General features: G+C 46.7%; 1 protein-coding gene across 13 annotated transcripts in view; it reads right to left on the reverse strand.

The window, feature by feature from the left end:
- The window catches only part of KALRN (kalirin RhoGEF kinase), a 524,667-nt gene that overhangs the window by 9,951 nt on the left and 494,641 nt on the right, over nucleotides 1-20,075 (reverse strand). For 10 of the 13 annotated variants that reach the window (XM_074910291.1, XM_074910292.1, XM_074910294.1 and 7 more), the window contains 8 exons: nucleotides 19,299-19,422; nucleotides 17,901-17,960; nucleotides 7,728-7,755; nucleotides 7,106-7,277; nucleotides 4,835-4,956; nucleotides 3,193-3,324; nucleotides 1,426-1,590; nucleotides 468-546 (listed from right to left, as the gene is read on the reverse strand). In XM_074910291.1, coding sequence (XP_074766392.1) covers nucleotides 468-546; nucleotides 1,426-1,590; nucleotides 3,193-3,324; nucleotides 4,835-4,956; nucleotides 7,106-7,277; nucleotides 7,728-7,755; nucleotides 17,901-17,960; nucleotides 19,299-19,422 — 882 coding nt within the window. Of the gene's footprint in view, nucleotides 1-467; nucleotides 547-1,425; nucleotides 1,591-3,192; nucleotides 3,325-4,834; nucleotides 4,957-7,105; nucleotides 7,278-7,727; nucleotides 7,756-17,900; nucleotides 17,961-18,518; nucleotides 19,423-20,075 lie in introns of those variants that run through there. The other 3 variants (XR_012633922.1, XM_074910296.1, XM_074910297.1) reach the window with 3 other exon arrangements.

Consider the following 20,075-nt stretch of genomic DNA (forward strand, 5'->3'; position numbering starts at 1 on the left):
GCAACTCCTATTTAGGCTCCTGTTCAACTGACTGTCCCAATTAGCAAAGCGCTTTGGGATGTGATTTAAGTCAGTCACATGCCTAAGTACTTCGGCAAACTCAGTCTTTGAGGTTAAGCTTATCCAGAACCAGCAAACTGTCATGACTTCAAAAGCTCACATCAAATCAGAGATGACAGAGGAGATACCAGCAAGAGCTACTAGTGGCTGTTAGAGATTTGGCTGCCTAATTGTTCACAAGTTTGCCAAGCTGCAATCCTCAAATCATAACTGATCTTGAGAAACAAAATTTAGTGAGTATCTTAACCAGTCTGTATTTTAAACAGTATTTAATGTGCAGTGCTCTTCAAAAGGAGCAGCAGTTTTTAAGCTAACTACAAAAAAACAACCTAGACTCTCCTCCAAGGAAAAAGCTTCGAGCCATTGTTTCGGTGTTTTATCGCAGTGATAAGCAGGGTTAGTATTACCTCCCAATCTCATGCAGCTCTGCATAAGCGAGGTCAAAGTTTTCCTTCCATGAAACAGTGGCACCATCAGCAGCAGAGTCTTTGAGAGAACAAAGCACATTCAAGAAGGCATAAAGTTAAAGACAGTTTCCTGTGGACTATAAACGACATATCATAAAATTATGTGAGACTGTATTACTTAAAACAGCAAACATTACCACTAGGAGTCCTGTTTCATACTGCTCAGGCACAGCTCCAATAGGTTGGACTACTAAAAGCCAGAGCTCCCCAGAGGAAGGTATGGATAAGGTGGATTCAAATCTGTCCTTGCAATTTTGGGTTGAAAAGGTCCATACAGGCAGTCTGAGCATGTCTGTGTATAACTGGGAGGTCGAGCTCTGCTGTGTGAGCTCTCATTTCATCCAGCACAGGCTAGCCAAGCCAGTCACAGGCCTAGTTACACACTGGAGCTGCTAAAACACGGGGAAATGTGGGCTCTGTTCCCAGCACCACCGTGAGTGAGCTGTACCCCAAATTCCTGCAGCACCGTGCGCTGGGGGCTCGCCTCCATCAGAGCCTGCCTGTGCACACAGGCTGCATTGCTCGGGGAGGTACGTTTTGCAAGCTGACTTGCAGGCCCCAGCTGGGCTGCCCAGGCCCTGTGCTGCCGGCAGTGCTGGAAAGGCAGGGGGGGCACCAGCCAGGACACAGAGCCTGTTGCCCAGAGATAAGGATAATGGTCTTGGGAGAGAAAGCAGGAACCTGCTAGGAAGCTGCAACAGCTTCTGTGACAGAGGGAGGCTGTGAGCCCTGCTGGAGGAGCAGACATGAAAAGCCTTTCTATGGGCAGGAGCTGGCTCAGAGCATCTCCCAGGCTATTTGTTGTACTCCTACCAGGTCCAGGATCAATGTTTTTATCAGGACCTGTCAAAGCACACCATACAGACTGCACAGGGCGCTCCTCATCGTGCCCACTCACCGTACTCTGGGAGCCTCACAAATTCGGATGGGTCACTGGGCAAGCTGATCCCCCAGGGATTGCTGGCACTCACTCGAAACTGGTACTGGCAGCCTGGGGCCAGGTCCTCAATGACCAGGTATGTGTCCAGAGTTGAGGCTACCGACTGCTGCCAGACCTGTGAGCCTGCATTTTACAGAGGGAGGGAAGAAGAGCTGAAGGAATCAGCCTCAGTACATGAACTTAGAGCAGAGGCTTTCTCTGCCCAACTCATGCAGTACTCTGGGAGGTTAAAATCCTCAGCATTTTTAAAATGCAAGTTACAGCAGACTGATGTATTTCTGTTAAACAAGAACCGGACCACAGGAAGCTATTTTCTGTTTCAGCCACCTTCCAGTCTGGCTATACGAAGGAAGAAGGAAATGCCCCTCACTTGACTGATAGCGATGGAAAAAACACAGCCCAGGGACAAGCTGATCTCTCCAGCAGTCTGGCTGTGACTGTGTGCTATAAGCGACGTCTCAGGGCAGCATGATAAGACAGGAATGGAGGGCTGATTTGATGACAGCTCTGCTATGAGAGAAACGGTAGCAGAAATACTGCAAAAAAAATACAGACAAGGGAGTCCAAGATAAAGCTGACACAGGGAGTCAGCACAAGCCAAGTGCTTTTGCAGATGACGTCTTTTTCAGAAGATGTGGTGGCTACAGTGAAACCTAGAGCTGCAGGCGGAGAACCAGCTTTCTGTGGCTTAGTATGGGCTTTTGCAGATGAGCAGGATGGCAGCAAAGAAATGTGTGACTCTGTCATGTGTTTCTGCTCCTAACAGAAACAAACCCAAGCACTGCCTAACCTGTGGTATCCAAAGGAGCAATACTTTATTCATCTGCACACGGTCACAGAACAGAAAAGGACCCCTGGGATACCGAGCTCTGTCACAGCCTATGATTTCTTTCAACAATATATAAAATTTTCTTATTTCAGTAAGTTCAGGGCTTTTTACCTTTATATTATTTACCATGACCCATATATTTCGTGCGTGCTGTGAGCAAATTCTGATTGCCAGGTCTCACAAGGTCAAGGTTGGTTTTACAGGTAAGAGTCAGTGATTCCTTTGGAGTGAGAGGAATACTGAAAATGGAAACCACTGCTGCTTTTTTGCTGTTTGTTTTGGTGGCTGTTGTTAATAGAAGAGCTTTTATTCTTTCACAAAAATGCCAGTCACACTAACGGCACAGTGAGGGTCAGGCAGAGTATTTGCTAAGAGATGGTATTAATGTGATGGAGTGATTAAGTCTGCACATACATGAGGGAGGATTTTTTGAAGGATGATGGGGAAAAAACAGAGGACACGTACCTAAGGTAAGGTTTACTGCCCAGGGCCCCTCACATCTTTGCAGGAAGAATGCAAAAAGGGGTGTGAATAATTTCAAATGCCCTTTTCAAGAGCACATGCCTGTGCATATTGGGAAAAGGGTGCATTTAATATCTATTTAATTTTTCAGGAGAAAAGGATGGATGGATTTAAGAAAAGGCATTTCAGAGCTGAGCTTGAAAAGTATGCAGGGATCTGCAGCTCTATCCATATCAAAAAAGTAATGGGGCTGCTTTGTTTTTGCATTCCTGGGAAACATCCACCAAAAAGGATGTATACCATGGTGGTAGAATGCAGATGATGAAGGGATGCCTTAGTGATGGATAGGGTTTAGTTTAGCATGTGGTGTGCCATAAAGGACACTTACTTTGTTCTCATTCTTCCAGCCAGCGAGCACAGCATAAATCACTTACCTTCTTCTCTGTACTCCACGGTATAGCCTGAAATGGTGCAATTGCCTGTACTGGATGGGGGTAGCCAGCGTAGGATCACAGAGGTGCAGCTTCTCTCTTGAGCAATGGGGCGGTTTGGGGCAGCTGGGACACCTTGGGAAGAGAAAACAAGCACCAAGTCCAGCATCACATCAACAAGTACTACTGTTTTATGCTAAAGATCATGTGTACCAGGTACATCAGTCACTACGGGGCAGCTGTGCCTTGCAGAGAGCACTGTGGTTTATGCTGGGTTATCAGCGCCACCAGAGGAAAAGGCAACGGTCCCGTTTACCCACCACCGTGGGTCTGATACTTCCATACGAGCAGCTAGGAGAAAACCATGCTGCTTGCAATCGCCGCTGCCTCAGCATGGTCTCACAGCATATGGGGAATCTCTTGTCGCTCACAGCTGGTGGTCAGCTACACTGTGACACCCCAGAGAGCTCCCTGTGAGACCAGCCAGCAGAATTGCCCCCTGGGTGCGGAGGATCTGTCTGAGCTCAGCTGCTGTGAAGGCAGAGCCTCTTTACCTGCCACCTGATGCTGCTAATTTTTGCTCCAGCTCAAGACCTGATGCATAGCCCATGGAACTGAGGAAAGCAAATATTCCCATGGCCTTCACCAGGCAGTGAGTGAGGTTCTGAAGGTGGGGACACAGTTACTGCTGAAGTGTCCAAAAATTATGCAAGCAAGGCTTTCAGAGTGCTTCTGTGTGTATGGCACTTGGTATGTGCAGCAGCAGACTGACAAATGACCAGTAACTCTCCTGTGATTTGCGCAGGGCTCCCTTCAGCACAGGAGTAGTTAGTGCAGCCACAAACTTGCTTGGATAAATTGGGGAAATTATATCTCTAGGGCAGTTTGTGAGACCAAACAAATCGACTTCTAAATGCTTGTGACACTCCTGCATCTGTAAGTCACCAGTTGGATATTTGTCTCTGCACCACCCCCTTCAGCACAGCAGGCACCCCTCATCCCTCATGCTAACAGATCCCTTCCCAGAGCTGGAGGTCATGAGCATCAACTCATCATTTCATATTCATTACAATCAGATGGGTCACTAATTACAGCGCTGAGAATTCAGGCTCGGAGACAAGTCTCTGAGCTGAATCCCTGCAGAACAGTTCACCCAGGCCAAATCTTACTCTCGCCTCCTCTGTCCCCCACAGAGAAGGGGAGGCTGAAAATCAGTGTCACTGGGTCCCCGGTGCCCTGCCCCAGGCAGGCTCTAAAGCAGAGCTCCCTGTGGGCAGCCGGGGCATCACCCCCCAGGGGGTTCGGCAGCCCGAGGGAGCTCAGCTTCCCCCAGCCGACCTTACCCAGCCCCTGGGAAGCAACGAAGCGAGCAGGATGCAGGAGCTGAACCAGTGCCAATGCATTTTCATTTCCCAGATGTGATGCTTATGATTAGATGACTTAATCGAGCGCAAAGAGTCTGCAGTGCCTTCAGCCATCAGTGGGAGTCTTGGCTGAGGAATGGTTGTATGATTTTAACGTCTCAATTCACCTGGCACAGCTCCACGTCTGGCTGCCTTTGGACCAGCTATTCCTGTGTGTTCCCAGCCCCCTCCCAGGGACCCCATACAGGAGAAATCCTGGGTGTTAAGGGCAGATGTGCTACCTTGAACTTTGATGGTTGCAGAGGTTGATGCGGTTCCGTGTTCATTGGTTGCCACACAGGTGTAAATGCCGCTGTCCTGAGGCATCAGGTTACAGATCTTCAAGGTGAGATCCCCAGAGTCACTGTGGATGCAGGAAGCCCCCATTACAAAGTGCTGCTTCACTTGATAATGATTTTTATACTAGTCCCTGTCCTGCCTCATTATAAACACACATGCACGCAAATCCTGTTAACTCGTTTGAAGGAACATCCCCCCCAGCAACCCCGTACCCAAATGCACCCTCTTCATATGTCAGGATTAGGCTGTTAACGAAACCTTCAAGCAGAATGGTCCAGATTGCCTGCCAGGCAAATGTGCTTGTGTGCTATGGCCTTGGAGGAGACAGGGAAGGATCACTCAAGCAGCAAGCAAAGTCCAGGAGCTGAACATTTGCTGTGCCTGTCCAGAGCTGGATGCTTAGACTCCATATATTGGTAAAGATTTCCCCAGACACATCTTTCCTGTCTCAGGAGATGCTGAACTGCTGTGCCTCTGCAGTTAACACCAACACACACTGGACAAATTTGGCTTCCCACAGATGCATAAGGCAGTCACACAGTGCAGGGTGCCTGACACTTCTGGGGAGATTCAGACATTGAAGTATGTGCCATTGATCTAATGTGGCTGCCTGGGCCCCGGTCGGAAGGCTGGACATCTCACAAACAGCTAGGGATAGAGAATGTCAGCTCTGACATCGTGAAGAGACACTTTGGGCCAATCTGAGAAAATAAACAGCTCTACTGAGTCGAGTGAATATATAGCAGGTCGGTACATAGACACTTCGGTTTGCCCGTTGCCATCTTCAATATGCAATTTAATGAAGTTGTCCTGAATTAAAGGATTTTGCTTGTGTAACGGCTTTAGCTGTACTGGAGACAGTAAATTCCCTTGATGGCAAAAGTAGACTAGTTCTTGAATGTGTAATCTATTGGAAACTGCAGAAGGACATGGTTGCCGGTGTAACTGCCTGGGATGCTGCGGCTTTCGCTGGTCTGACTATGCTGGTTTAAAACAGGACTGAAATATTCCCTCTCCCCCCCAATCTGGAAACTGATGCCAGGAAGATCTGTAAGAGAGCCACTGATCTCCTGGGCCTCTCCTTGGCAGGCAGTGTCCTTAACAAGAAACTATGAGTAACAAGAAAATGCAAGTGCTGATAGTGCACAAGGAGCCAATGCACAGGCAAAAAACTGTGATGGAAAACAGAAGCCTGTACAGAAATATCCCCCCATCCCAACCCCAGCCAGAGCCTGAAGATAAAGCACTGGCGATCTACTGAGTAATGGCTAAAAAGATAATTTTGGGTGCTCTGGGGCTGCTGCACAATGGTCTTTGAAGGAAGCTCTTGATCAGATGTAATTTTTCTTATTGAACATGTAAAATCCTTTCTCTCTTGATGTTCACTTTTCACTTTCAGTGACTTTGTACTCCCTGGATTCATCTCAGCCTGAGCCAGAAGTGCTGAAAAGTTCACATGAAAGATTGCCTCCCAGAGATTTCCACTGCAGTTTGGCCCATATGGCTTATATAAGCTGCAGATGAGCATCCAGCAGCACGCTGTCACCTGACCTGAATTCAACTCCAGATCTTTTTTGGATCTCCCTAATGCTTGATGTAAAGTTGGTTTTCCTCCCCACTAGCCAGCCCAGGAACATTATGACAAGCATCCTTCTATCCAAGCACAGCCAGATGTAGCCTTCGCAGAAGCACATGTAGGATCTTTTAGGAAGAGCTGAGGAAACGCTCAGGAAAACTGCAGGAGTTACCACCTCTGCCCATGAGATGGGAAAACACCCAATGATATGGGTATTGCAAGCTGGCGAGGGCTTGCTCTGCTCGACTCCTGTTCCTACCAAAGTTTAACATGGCATCAAACTCAAGCAGAGAAGCCCCAGCAACACAGAAGCAGTAGTAGACAAACTAATATGTTGGCAACATTCTGGCTTCTGGCTTGCAGCTGGCTGAGGAGGTCAGCAGGAGCAAGCTCACATCTGCCACCAGCAAACACGCTTTGTAGATATATCCTATGTCAGCTTGGGAAATGATAAAGCTACCCAAACCCCCAAATTTGACCCTTTGTAGTGGACATGTGGTGCAGCAATTTGCCGATACACCATGCCAGACTGGATTAACTGCATTTCTAACGAGTCTTACAGCCTGGCTGGTGCCATATTTGAAGGCAACGCGACCATCATGACCAGCTTTGTTGGGATCCATAGGTGGGACCTTACCAGGATGACACCGTGTAAGTGGCCGTGCTGTTGTCATTATCAAGAATGTTTTGATCTGGTCCTTTCCAGGTTATAGTTGGTTTGGGCCGCCCGCAGACTTTGCACTGCAGCATCACTGTGTCACCAAGCAGGCAGGTGATGTCCACTAACGGCACAAGAAACTCTGGAGCCACTGTAAAAAAACATGGGGACACACACACGACACCTTTTAATCTACAGATGAGGATGTTCCCCATACAAACCTAGAGAAGACATTATAGGACCAACTACGGGATCTGGATCCCAAACAGCTGGGTTCCCAGAACTCCTCCTTCACCAAAAAAACCAGCTGTCGACAGCTCAGAGAAGGAGGTAGCAGGGACTGTCTGTCCCCCAGCTCTGTGCTCTGGCAGGAGGGTGAGACTTTGTGAAGGTACAGTTAAGGGGTTCAGCCTCGCCTGTGGCCCCGGGCAGTCTGAGCTGAGCAGCCAGCAGGAAGACCACTTTTCCTGGGGAGCGAGCAGCAGGGGAGCTGCCTTTGCTGTGGACGTTGCCGGTGCAGAGCATGCTGTTGCACCGGAGTAAATCCCAGCTGCTGACTTGCCCCTCCGTGCCAGTCAGTGCACAGCTATTCTTAACTCACCTTCTTGAATGAAATTGGGGTTGATTATCTGTAAAATACAAAGAAATAAAAGCATTTATTTTTCTGAACAGTGACAAAGAGATGTCTGGTTTCACAAGGTACCATGATGAACTTGGCCAGAGCCACAGAAGCACTGACCAGTGGCTACAAGCAACCTCTCACAACCGGCTGACACAGCGAGCCCTAGCGACAACAGAACAAGCCCGGGCACAGCTGGGGAAGTAAATGAAAGCTACGGCTTCTTGAACTCTGATACAGCATCACAGGTAACAGGCACGACACTAAGGCTGAGGATGTGGATGTGCTTTCTCTTTGCTTGGGTGATAATGCTGAAGCCATTAACTCTTCTTCCCGGAGGTGGTTTGTGCCCCCCTGTGCCCAGCTCCAGACCCACGTCACACAGCATCTGCAGTCACCACACACCTGAGGCATCTCACCAGCACTCTGGCCACTGACCAGCTTTGGGGAGACGTCTTTTAACTTCTGCTTAGCTTCAGGAAAAAAAAGTAAAGCACTGAAACAGAAATACTGCCTTCTTTTTGCCTGTTGACAAGTATCAGTCCTGCAACAATTCTTGGTCTATCACAGTAAGTAAAATTTCACTAATTTCATTGGACTGCTGGGAACTTTCTAACTTGAAACTTGGTTTGAATAACTGAGAATTATTTTATCTAACCAGTTAATTGATCAAGTTAGCAAAGACTTGAACAGCTACTGTCTCTCCGTGGCCTATATATGCCAATTACCTCATGTAACCCTGGAAGCAAAGTTGGGAAAAGCAAAGACACCACCACTAAGTTCTTACATGCCGCATCAACCCTAACTTCACAGTGGTGTACAAGAGTATAGAGGGTTTAGCCTCATTAAATGTTTTAATAATCTCATAAGGCGTTGTTATCCAAATTCAAACTAATAATTTGATATCAAGCACCATAAACACCAAGTGTGGTCTATGCTGCCGTAAATATCTGTGTTACTATCTATTTCAGAGCTATTTTGGAAGATGCCAATGAAGCAGCGACCTAATTCGTAGCCTGCCAAAGCTGATGGGAGTTTTTGCAGAGGCTCAGAAATCAGGCCATGAAACAGAAGCAATAACCCTTCAAAATAATGTAGATACATCTTCAAGATTTATATTTATATTTTGGCTTTACAAATAGTTTTCCAAGGTGAATGGCTCAGGGTGCCATTCAAGGGGGCACTCAAGCCCATTTAGGTTCATTTTGGTTTCACAGCTCTTCTTCATAGCCCCAGGCAAACCTCTGGTACAGCACTGAGACCTCAGGGTCTGCTTTCCCCATCACCATCAGAAAGCCCAAATGAACCAGGCATAACATGGATACACCACTCGCAAAACATACCTTACATCAAATTTCCTCACTGTCTGAGACTGAGACTATCCTTTGTCCTACCAATAAGCAGAATCTGATCCTTCAGGACACATCTACAGAGAACACAATATTCATGGTACCAGCTCAAACAATCCGTCAATGACAGTGTTTTACACTCTGCCTTCCAGAAATGAGTAGGAGCTGCTGCCTGTGGGCAAAGCAGGTTTCAGTCCCTACCACATCACCAGTCAGTCCTAAAGGTCTATACTTGCTGGGCAAAAGTGTGATGGTTTGGGCTCTCACATGCTCTCAAGAGTGCTGAGATTTCAAATGTTCCATTCCCAGCATCCTGGGAGGAGCCAACCTCTGCCTACATCCCAGGAGAGGACTCTTTGAGCACTATAATTAGGTCTTCTTATTTTTTAAAGGCATGCTGGAGACACCTCTGTGGTGGGGAGGGTGAAGGAGAGCGTGCCACCCTGCAACGGGACGGCACGGCTGGGCTTGGCAGGCAGGAGCCTGAGCGGGTGAGGGAGCCAGCCAGGCTCTTTGGGTCCCATGTCAGGTCCTTCTCCTCCTGGCTGCACCTTCTGGCCCTGGTTTCACTAGGGAAGCACAAAGCCCCATCTGAAGGGCACAGCTGGGTACTGACACCAGGCCAGCCACCCTGGGAACCTCCAAGAGGGTGAGGGGCTCAGTGGCAGCAATTGCTGCTCCGTAGGGTCCAGAACCCATACACAGTCCCCTCAGTCCCACTGGCAGGAAGAAACTGGGGCACAAGAGGGCACTGGATGAAGAATATTTTCTCTCCAACCTGTGCATGTGGGAAAGGAAAGATGGATCTTTGTGATTAAGTTGTATCACTCACACAACACAGCAAAGGAAGAAAACGCTGTTCTGTGGATAATCATTACTTGCCACTTTTCACGCGGTGAGACCATCCACTTATCAGCTGAGTAACCCCAGGCAATCAGCTCATTTGCACATACATCTTCATTTTTGTAGTTTTTGTCTTAACTGGAATACACATCTATCCTCCAAAGCTCTCCTCTTCCTTCCCTGCAGCATGCAATAAACTCCTTTACAATTCACTGATTTCCATCCTTGCAGGATTAGAGATCAGGAGAAAGAAACGCTCCTAAAGCTTTATATTAGTTTTATAACTCCAAAGGATTCATCAGAAGATGCAGCTACAATGATGAATGTAATGGATATAGCAATAAATAAATAATGCTACATTTCTAATGACTTCCAAGGCACAGTCATTTATAATAATTGTCTTATCAATGTTTTTTTCCCTTGCCTCACCATGGGAATATCAGAAAGAACATTACCGCTGCTAGACAATACTTGAAGAATTTATATGTTAAATTTACATTTCTTTTGCTAATCATCTGTTAATTTTGTTTCATCTGTTAATTAATAAAATGTTAACCTAACAACACCCCCACAGCCACGCTGCAGCTTTTGCATGCTGTAAGCTTAGACAAAAACAAAAGCCTGTTTGCCCAAGAATGTTTAAGTGCTATCAAAGTGATTTAATACATCACTAATTAGAGAATGGGATTTGGTCTACTTTGAAGGTGGGGGTCAAATGATGGGGTGGGAAGGGCAGAAACAGGAAAGCAAGGGTTCACAGCCAGATCTGTGACCAGAAGGCAGCAACACTGGCTCACATGTCCGCTCCCAGGCCCGGGCGGTTCGATGTCTCTCTCTGCAGGGCAGCCAGGTTTCCAGGCTATGGGCAGACGGCAGGACATGACAGACTCTATAGAGTCCTTCTAGATTAAGTGCAAGACCTTTGGAGATGATTTCTTCATTTGCCAAATAGGTTTTTAATCCCCATGGGTAGAGAGGAGGGCTCCAGAGTGTGGCCCCGCTGCCCTCGGAGGATGGGAATTCACGTACCCGCTTGCCTGCACAGCCTCCTGCCGGTGCTGGGGCTGGCTTCCCTTATGGATGGACTTGCCAAGCACCCTCGAGAGCTTCTTGAAAATGATGGTGTGTGCAAAAAGCTGGAAAAGCTGTTAAAATCCATGCAGGTCATTCTTCCTAATTCTCCTCCTCTTTCTCAGGGCTTTTACACAGAGATGAAAGCCAAGCCACATTGCTCTGACGAGCAGAAATCCCTGCCAGCGAGGGGCCCGGGGCGCGCTGCTGGTGAGCCCAGTGAGGTGCCGTGCACTGAAATGGGGAATATGGGCAGGGGGGTGCAGCTCCCCCACAGCCACCGAGGCTCAGGGGCCAGTACACTGCACCCACGGCACATGATGCTGACAGGAATGCTCACCCAGGAAACACGGTGGGCTCCAAATCCAAGGGACTTCTCCCTCAGAGAAAAGGAGGTTACAGACTGCCCCCTCCAACATGTTTTCCTCCTCTAAAAGCCCTTGCTCACCCTAGGGAGCTCCCACACAAGGCGAAGGACAGCAGGTGGTGTTTGCTGTGGTGATGCAGGAGTCCTGGCTTCCGCGCCACACTCCCTCAGGGAATGCTCTGCACTGCTTTGAGATTACCGGGTGGAAAAAAACCCACTGCTGGTTATATGGCTTTTGTGGAGTTTTACTTTTCTTCTCTCTGAAAAGCAGCTCAAGGCTCAGCCCTGAAACCCCGGTTTGAACGAGGATCTCACAGCCCAGCCCTCAGCCAAACATCGCCAGCCATGAGCGGGGAAAGACAGCCTGGGGTCTCATAATGACAAGGGCTCCCTGGAAGAAATCCCAGCAAACACCACCTGCACCACTGTGGCTGCCCATCCAGCCTGTGAGTGAACAAAATCATGGGGATGGAACCGCCCAACACAAAAACTGCTCACACCACCTTCAGCATCAGCCCACAGCAGGCAAACACAAACCCTAAGGGATGAAACTTGGTTGCCAATGCAGTCCCTCCTCAGGTAACACAGCTGACTCTTTTTTCTAGGAACATAAATATAGTTGAAATGAGATAGATTTATTTTTTCTATTGGATGAAATACCTGTAGCCTGATCCAGGGTAGGTGAAAACTTGTAACGGTCCCTCTGCAGGCAGGAGCATTTCTGTTTCCCATACAATGATGGCTGAAAATGGAAACCCCACACAAGGTGACAAAGACAGACCAAACGGCCTCTGCTCAAGTGATGTGGGGTCTAAGATAAAGAAGTGGGAAGATGGGTCAGGGTTATTCAATAAAAAAGCCAGAAATAGACCTTGCTTCTCCCCCCTCCAGCCTGCGCTGTTTCCGGGCTCAAACCAAGAAAGGCGCATGAGGTGCATACTTGAATGCCTTTTGGGATCTAAGGGACTTAGATCTAAGTGACTTAAGTGTAACTTAGTGTAATGGTCGGGCTTTAGAAAAGCAGCATAGGTGCTGCATCCAGCAACTCAGTATTTTGCAGTACTGGGCCACTTTTTTTCCTGGTTTGTTAAGCTCATGTTATAAAGATAGAAAGGCATCTGCAGCAGTGATTCCACTGGCAAAGTGACTCCGACTGCCCTAATTCCTAGCAAGAGCTTATCTTTCATTTGTGCACACATGCTGTATCTGGTGCAGAGCGAGCAACCATTCTGCAGTGCCAGCGGCTGGTCCTGAAACACCCTGCAAGCACAGCTCAGCTGCCTGTGAGGGTTTCTCACTCTGGCCAGGCTTTGCTTCTCCATTGAAGAACTCCCCTCGTCGTGCCTAACCCACCTCCCTGGAAGAGGCTTGAGCCCAGCCCAGACACACACAATGCACAGAAGGGCCCTGTGGATGCCCAGATTTTTCCAGTGCCACATTTAAGTCCTATTTTAAGGAACTGCACTGAAAACAGGAGTCAGAATACTTTTTCGCCCAATACGTAAGGCTAGGCTGCAAACCAAGCCCTCTGTAATAAGATCCGTGCTTTATCTAAACAGTAGAGGGCATGTTTACTCTGAGACAAGCAGCTCAGCATTTTGTAAACACTTCATGGCACTTCTTGTTCACCGAGTTAAAATAAAATACTGACGCATTTGCACATGCTGGTAGCAGAGTCAGCAGCATGTTCCTTGCTCCATCACTCAAAAAAAAAAAAAAAAAAATTTCTGAAAAAGATTAAATGGGTTACAGAGGAATTAAGCCAACTAATTCATAGGAAAAGATCTACCAATCAGTCTCTGACTTGGTCAACATTTACTTTAAGACTTTTGAGGAGACAATCTCACAGTGTCACCAGGCTCCCCTCCCCCAAAAAAGAAACAAATTAATGAGACAAATTTCTTGATAGAAGGAGCAAGTAAGGATTCTGCTACACATGGATAGATGCTGCCAAAGGGAAAATATAATTCAAAATGGGAGAATAATAACTGATGAAGTCCTCTTGCCCTCATCACGCTCCTGCTATGATGCCCTAATGGCTGGTGTACTTCAACGGCTGTAGCTGCGGGATGTCTCTTGTACTCCAGGCCCTGTGTTGTAGCACTCTACCCCTTTCCTGCAGATGAAATAGGTCACTCCTTCCTTTTCCAAAAGCTAAACCACCATGCCTGCGCTGCCACCTCAGGCTATGCCCCACCTGATGAGCCACTCTTCTGGTCAGTCTCAGCAATCCCTGGCCACTCAGGGCAGCAGAACAGCGGTGTCACCCATGGAGGCCACCCCAGGGGAACAGGGGAGGTTTTCAGGATTGTACTTGTTCATACTGTGATAACTTTCTTACCAGTATTGTACAAGATCTCACCAAGAGAGTATGTTAGATTCTGCTCTGGAGATGGACAACTCAAGGCAGGGGGTGAAGGCATTTGCCTAAAGCACTTGGGAATTCTTGGCCTGAGCTGAGTGTTGACTTGGAGCCAATGCTGTATCCACCAAACCATTACTTACTCAACCACTTGGACTACGGGGGTGCTAACACAACATTCTTCCCTACAGGATGTTTCCTAGTGCTTATCTTAAGTGTCTCTGAGTAGTTCTTAACATGCTAAAATGTAATAACTGAAAAAAAGAGATTATGAAGCCCAATTTACGTACCTTGGCAACAGCCCAGCTCACTAATCTAATGATGGCACTTCCACTGACTTGGGGTCATCTCTCCTTTGCACAGCTAAGAAACTGGAACAAACACTAGACAGTGACAGCTGTGTGTTGGTCAGGGTTGCTTGTAAGGCACTACAGCTGGAGTCACGCTGTGCAAAAGATGTCTGGAGCCATGTCAGATCCCTACATGTGAGGTCCACCCCAAAGCCTGGAAGAGCTGTTGCTAAATTTAGTGACATTTAGGTCAGTCAGGTCTTCTGACTGGTGTAAGGGCACTCATTTGACAAGAGAGGTGGCCTGATGGGATCTGCACAGTTGACTTATGACCCCTTTAGCAATCTCAAAACCCCATGAGACGTTACAACACAGAATAGGACAATTAGTTGCGTCATTGTCCAGGACCTCAGACTTGGGTGTGGATGGTATTTACTGATTCACAAGGGCATACACCTTCTTCCCAGAATTGGAGTCGCCTGTCCCTGTGCAATTAGCTACAGACATGTGGAAAGGGAGTCTCCAATCTTTCTTAAATATAGGTTACTCCTATCCCTCCCATGGCTAGACATGCTCCTTAAGTGCCTGCTCCTACACTCACGTGCCTAACAGGTGAGTTTGCACCTTCTGTTTTGTGAAACAACAGCAAAAATCAAAAAACTAGGGAGAAAAAAACCAAATTTCATTTCCATCCTTAATGACTTTCATTACATATTAATAATAAAAAAGAAACATCCACCAAGAGATACTCTTTCTAATCAGAGTTACAATGAATGAAAAGTTCTACAGGGCCAGCAAGTCCCTGTGTGGGCAAAACCACAGTAATGGCATTTTAGCTCTTTTACACAGTCACCCAGAATTGCAGTTTCCTGTTCTCTATATATGTTCTCCACATTTCATTCTGTCTGTCTCCCCTTGAAACAAAGGCAAAGTGCTTCAGAAATCTGGAATCTACTGAACAGTTATGTTGTATTTTATGAAGAGCAAGCAAAGGTAGATCTGAAAGACCACAGTAGCTGTGGGACTTCATGGGTACTACAATCAGCTTACCGACCTGTTGCACAGTGAGTAGGCTGGAGGTAAATTGCACTGACATTTCCAAGTAATTAATATGTCTGATTTGCATGTAGAGACTGCTCTCTGTTCCAGCACTGGGTGCACATTCTCATGCATGGTGGGAGGAAGAGGGACGTCAGGGATGACAGTCCTCTAAGAGAAGCCAGGTGACTTGCCCTGTTATTATCTGGCTGTAATAACAGGTACAGACGACTCTGCCTTAATGACACAGGTAGGGCCTCGTGCACCTCTGAGAGTTGATGGCCAGGGCATAGCTCTTTCCTACCAGCACTCCCAGTGTCTATAAAATCCATCACGAGCTGATCCAGGTGTGAGGAGAAGGTGATCTCCCTCCTCGGGCAGCCACTCACACTGTCTTCAGCTCCCCTGGGAGCTCTCCAGTGGCTCCGCTGGGAGGTACCATGTGGAGCAGGGAAAGGAAAACCAGCCGAGATGCTGATTTTCACTGCGTGCACAGGTTGAGGTGGAGGGGTGGCACAGCTGTTTAACCATTGTTTAAGCCTAGGACACAAAGCGTAGAAGACTACTGAAGTCCTGAACCAGGCTCTGGTGGTGGAAGTATCTTGCCTTGCCTCTGTTTTAATGAGAAAAGACTTTAGCTCCCAAGGCCTTAATATAGTTCATTTCTCATAACATTTTTGAAAAGGAGCATCAAAACACTCAAAATAAGGGAAAGGAAGAACAACTGTGTCTTCCTGTAGTGAATACACCAGACCTTTACAGACTAGACTTCCCCATGGCCTCTTCTACGGATTCATGAGGGTTTTATAGCCCTCCACTGTTCTGCTCCCTTGATGATTTTGTTTAGTTTATATTGGGTACCAGCAATCCCTCCCCACCAATATTTCTTAGCCAGACCAACAGTCTGACCAGGTTGCAGGTGTACTAAAACCAGCACAAAGTGAGGGCCACGCTGCTCCTTGCAGAGCAGTGTAACCTTAGAAAGTCACCTCCACAATTGCACTCTTATTTATCTGCCATTTTAAACATCTGCTCAGCCCCAAGTCAGAAGCAGACTTGAGCTTTCCAAGCCACAGGGAACATCATGGCTCCTGGGGACTGCAGTGCAGCACAGTCAGTCACCTCCAGTAAGTGACTTGGGAGATGCAGGAGGGAGTTTCTGAGGGAAATCAAGTCACATACTAGGCATGTAGTTACTCCTCCAATAGCAGATTCAATACCATAGCTAAGACTTCACATTGGTGTCTTTTGGTTTAAACAGAAAGGCTTTTATCTCCTGAACTTCAGAGAAGCAGGCAAGATCCATGGTATTATAAAAACCCCAAATCAAACAAAAAAGATCCATGTGGAGTATGATGGGAATAACTAGAAATGCCGACAGTGTAAGGACTCTCAGATACCTTCCACTGACAATTTTAAAACATACCATTTTCCTGCTGTTGAGAAAAGTCAAAACACAGAAATCTTCTGCAAAAATGGTGATTCTCACCCAGCTCTGTACAATAGACCTGAATCTCAGCCACCTTTTACTCCAGAGGGCAATTTTCAGTGATCTAAAGCTTACATGGACTCACGTGCAACAACTGGACACTGCCCTGTAACAAATACATATACTTCTAGTTGTTACCTGTGACTGGCAAAATGCTCTTTGAAAACACAAACCCACTCCTGGGAATAATGCAGCTTTAGCGATAAGGACCATCCAATCTCCAGGATGTCAGCTGGGTCAAAAGCTTTCCTTTAGTATACATCGCCTTCTCAAAGATGGGTTCATTTGCACCAAAACAATTAAAATAAGAGAGACCCTTCAGGTTAAAAGCTGAGGTGGTACATCTCAGTAGACTTCTCCCCCCCCCTTTTTTTTTTCCCTCCAGGAGGAAGATCAGCTTTCTTTTGTGGGATATTTATAGTGCAGCCTGGCTAACAACTTCTGGAGATCTCCTAGAACAGAGCGCCCTGTCCTCCAATGGCCTGCCCTGTCATCTCTACAAAATCACTTATGTCTCTCTGAACCTTGCCCTGGCCTGTTTCAGTAGGAGGCTCTTTCAGCCTTGGCACAATGTATACAAATGCTTGGTGTTGTCACTACACACAGAAAAAAATGGGTCCCGCAAGATGTTAATTGAGGAGAACCAGATATATGACTCTTCATGATTTTAAGCTCTCTCAACAAGGTGTGTCCTGGTCACTGCACTAGAACTAGTGGATTCACACTGGAAAAAGAGTAGTGTAATGTATCATAATTTGCATCCCCCTATCTGCATCAGCCTTGTCTGTGATATGGGTACATTCACGTAGCCAGTTTTACCATTCTCCTTCAGCACCTTTACAGAAATGCAATTTCCCACTCTGCTAAGAGAAAAAAAAGAAACTTTGTCTTATCTTCTAGATAATTTAAAGCACTCATTGTGGCGTACCAACATTTGCTCCAGTGATTTGTAACACAAGCCTGACTAGCAGGTCAGCATGTGTTGCCAGGATAAGGGGTGTTTTTAATATAGAAAGGTGCTACATTTATTGGCAGTTGACACGCATGCATTATTGTTTCGCTGAATGAGGTGCCAGGGAAACAGCTACTGAGGGTGGCTATGTGAGCCTCCAGCTCAGCAGTATCTTGTTCCTCAGCTTCCTCCACTGCTCCCACCACAACAGCAGCCCAAATTCCAGTTCAACGCTTGGCAAAACCAGAATTGGTGCTTTGTGTGACTCACATTTAATTGGCACATGTGTCCATGAGCAATACAGACCCACCAGCTCCCCTTTCAGCAAAGGCATTTCAAAACAGGCACATGTTCTTGGAAACAAAAAAATAATCACAAGGATGATTGTCTCTACCTCCATGCTAGTATTGGGGTCAAGGTCATCACACTCTGATTCCTCTGAGCTGTTTGTCTCCTTGTTTGGCAGCGTGAAGAAGAAGAAAGAGAACAAGAGATTAGAAGAGAAATTGGTTAGACAGAGCAGAGCAGCACAGGAGTTGTGAGCAGCATGGAAATGGGTAACAGTACAGAAAGTGCTCTAAAAAAACTGAATAAAAACCAAACCAACAACAAAACAGGGGTAGCAAAGACATGCTTTTGCCAAAGAAGAGGCAGTGATTCTGCAAGTCGTTCAGGTAGTAAGAACAGCGAGGAAGCAACACGAGGAAGAACTGTGGCCACCATGCTGGAGCAACAGCCTCCCCCGGGCCCAGTCCTTCCCCAGCTGACTGCAGGGCTGCAGGGTGGCTGTGCAGGGGGTGCGAGGGGTGCCTGGGTTGCAGTGGCAGGGTTCCTCCCTTTGCACATGCCATGGCTATTTCACTAGGTTTACAAGACGGAAAGCCTCTGCAAAGGAAAACACTTAATCATGGGCTCTCCTGGAGAGGGGTGGATCCAAAGGACATGCTCAAGTGCTTTCCTGAATCAAGGATGGGCTTTGGTTGTGTCAAAATCACAACGAGTGTTTGCTTGCCTCTGTTAGGAGGGAAAGCCCCAGATTAGTCCTGAGCAGGCCTCATGGTCGATTTATAGGGATGGGTCCTCTGAATTGGAGCACAGTAGTCAGGCACCCAGAGCAGTAGATGGAGCTTAACCCCACAGCTCTCAACCTTTTCCATACTGGGAGATCTCAGAGAAAGAGAGACAGACACAGACACACACGCACACACACACAAGACCCTCTCCTGGCAAGACAGAGCCAGTATCTCTGCCTGGTCTGATAATATGGAAAGAAAAGGTCATTGAGACCATCTCCCCAGACCAAAAATTTGAAGCATCTTAAGGTTGAGAACCTCTTATCTTAAGATGTGGACAAATACTGGCCTAAAGAAAACTCATCAACTTCAGTAAGGCCATTGGTTCACCCAGGGGCTTTCTCACCACTGCAGCGGCTCTGATGGAGCTGCAGATTGGGCTAGGTCAGAGGTCAGTAAATCACTACTGTCTCAATTTTAAGAACAGTTATTTAACCATACATATAGTTGTTTATTTAATGAAGATTACTTACTTCCATGTGGGATGCCAGGAAAAAGAAAATGAAAAACAAAGGCTGCATTTTATCTTGCATGCAAAAGTCCTGCTAAAATGTATACTAACAAAAAAAAAAAAAAAAAAAAAAGATAGCTAAAGTGGAAAAAACAAAAAACAAACCCAAAATTACCGCCCCCTCCCTCTCTCAGGAGAGGATGCTATAGGGCGTGAAAAGGATGGGAAGCAGGAGAGCAGCACACAGCTTTCAGATGGCCTTACTCACTTTAACAGAGACTTTGTTCCCCAGAATATCCTTGGATTTACGTGGCCCATTGGCTTCATTTTTGCCACTGCTCTCCTTTTCCGCCCGCTTTCTCATGCGCAGGGTATGCCATGAACATGACTTCCTGTTGTACCAAAAAATGCAGCAATCAAATGGCAAATCATAGCAGGAAGGAAGGATTTGGAAAGGGGAACCAGCATCCACATTTGCGATTACTGCAATTCTCTAGAAGGTGAAAGCCACCAGCAATATGTCTATCTCAATCTGAGCAATGAGAGTTGAAGTTAAAATATTAAACCAAACAGATCTGCGAAGCAGATGTTGTGCCACACTTGCTGCTTAAATGCATGGAGCAGGAAAAAAATGTCCATGATGGAAGCAGGCAACTAGAACTTGGTCATCTGGTTTCAGGGACTTTGTCGCATCGCCACAAATAGAAATTTATTTTATCTTTGCTAGAGTTAAAACATTAATTTGGTCCTCAGTCTTGTTGGTTAAAAGTAGTGAAACAAATGTAATACATGGGAATCGTCTTAATAGATTACTCAGTAGAGCAAATAAAAAAAAAAAAGAAATTCAAGGTGTTTCTCCCTACATGTTGCTCAGAACATGAGTAGCTCAACAAACAGGAGCTACATCATGGACTTTCCAAGAGATAAGTCATTTCCTAGAATGACAAGATCTGCTGTGTCCCTCAAGACCGAGAATTTCCCATTTGATTTTGCCAATCCAGTTAGAGAGGACATCAGTCGGTCCACGGTTTTTGGTAAGCATCAC

Source organism: Athene noctua, chromosome 7 (assembly GCF_965140245.1).
Source record: "Athene noctua chromosome 7, bAthNoc1.hap1.1, whole genome shotgun sequence".
Taxonomy (NCBI): domain Eukaryota; kingdom Metazoa; phylum Chordata; class Aves; order Strigiformes; family Strigidae; genus Athene; species Athene noctua.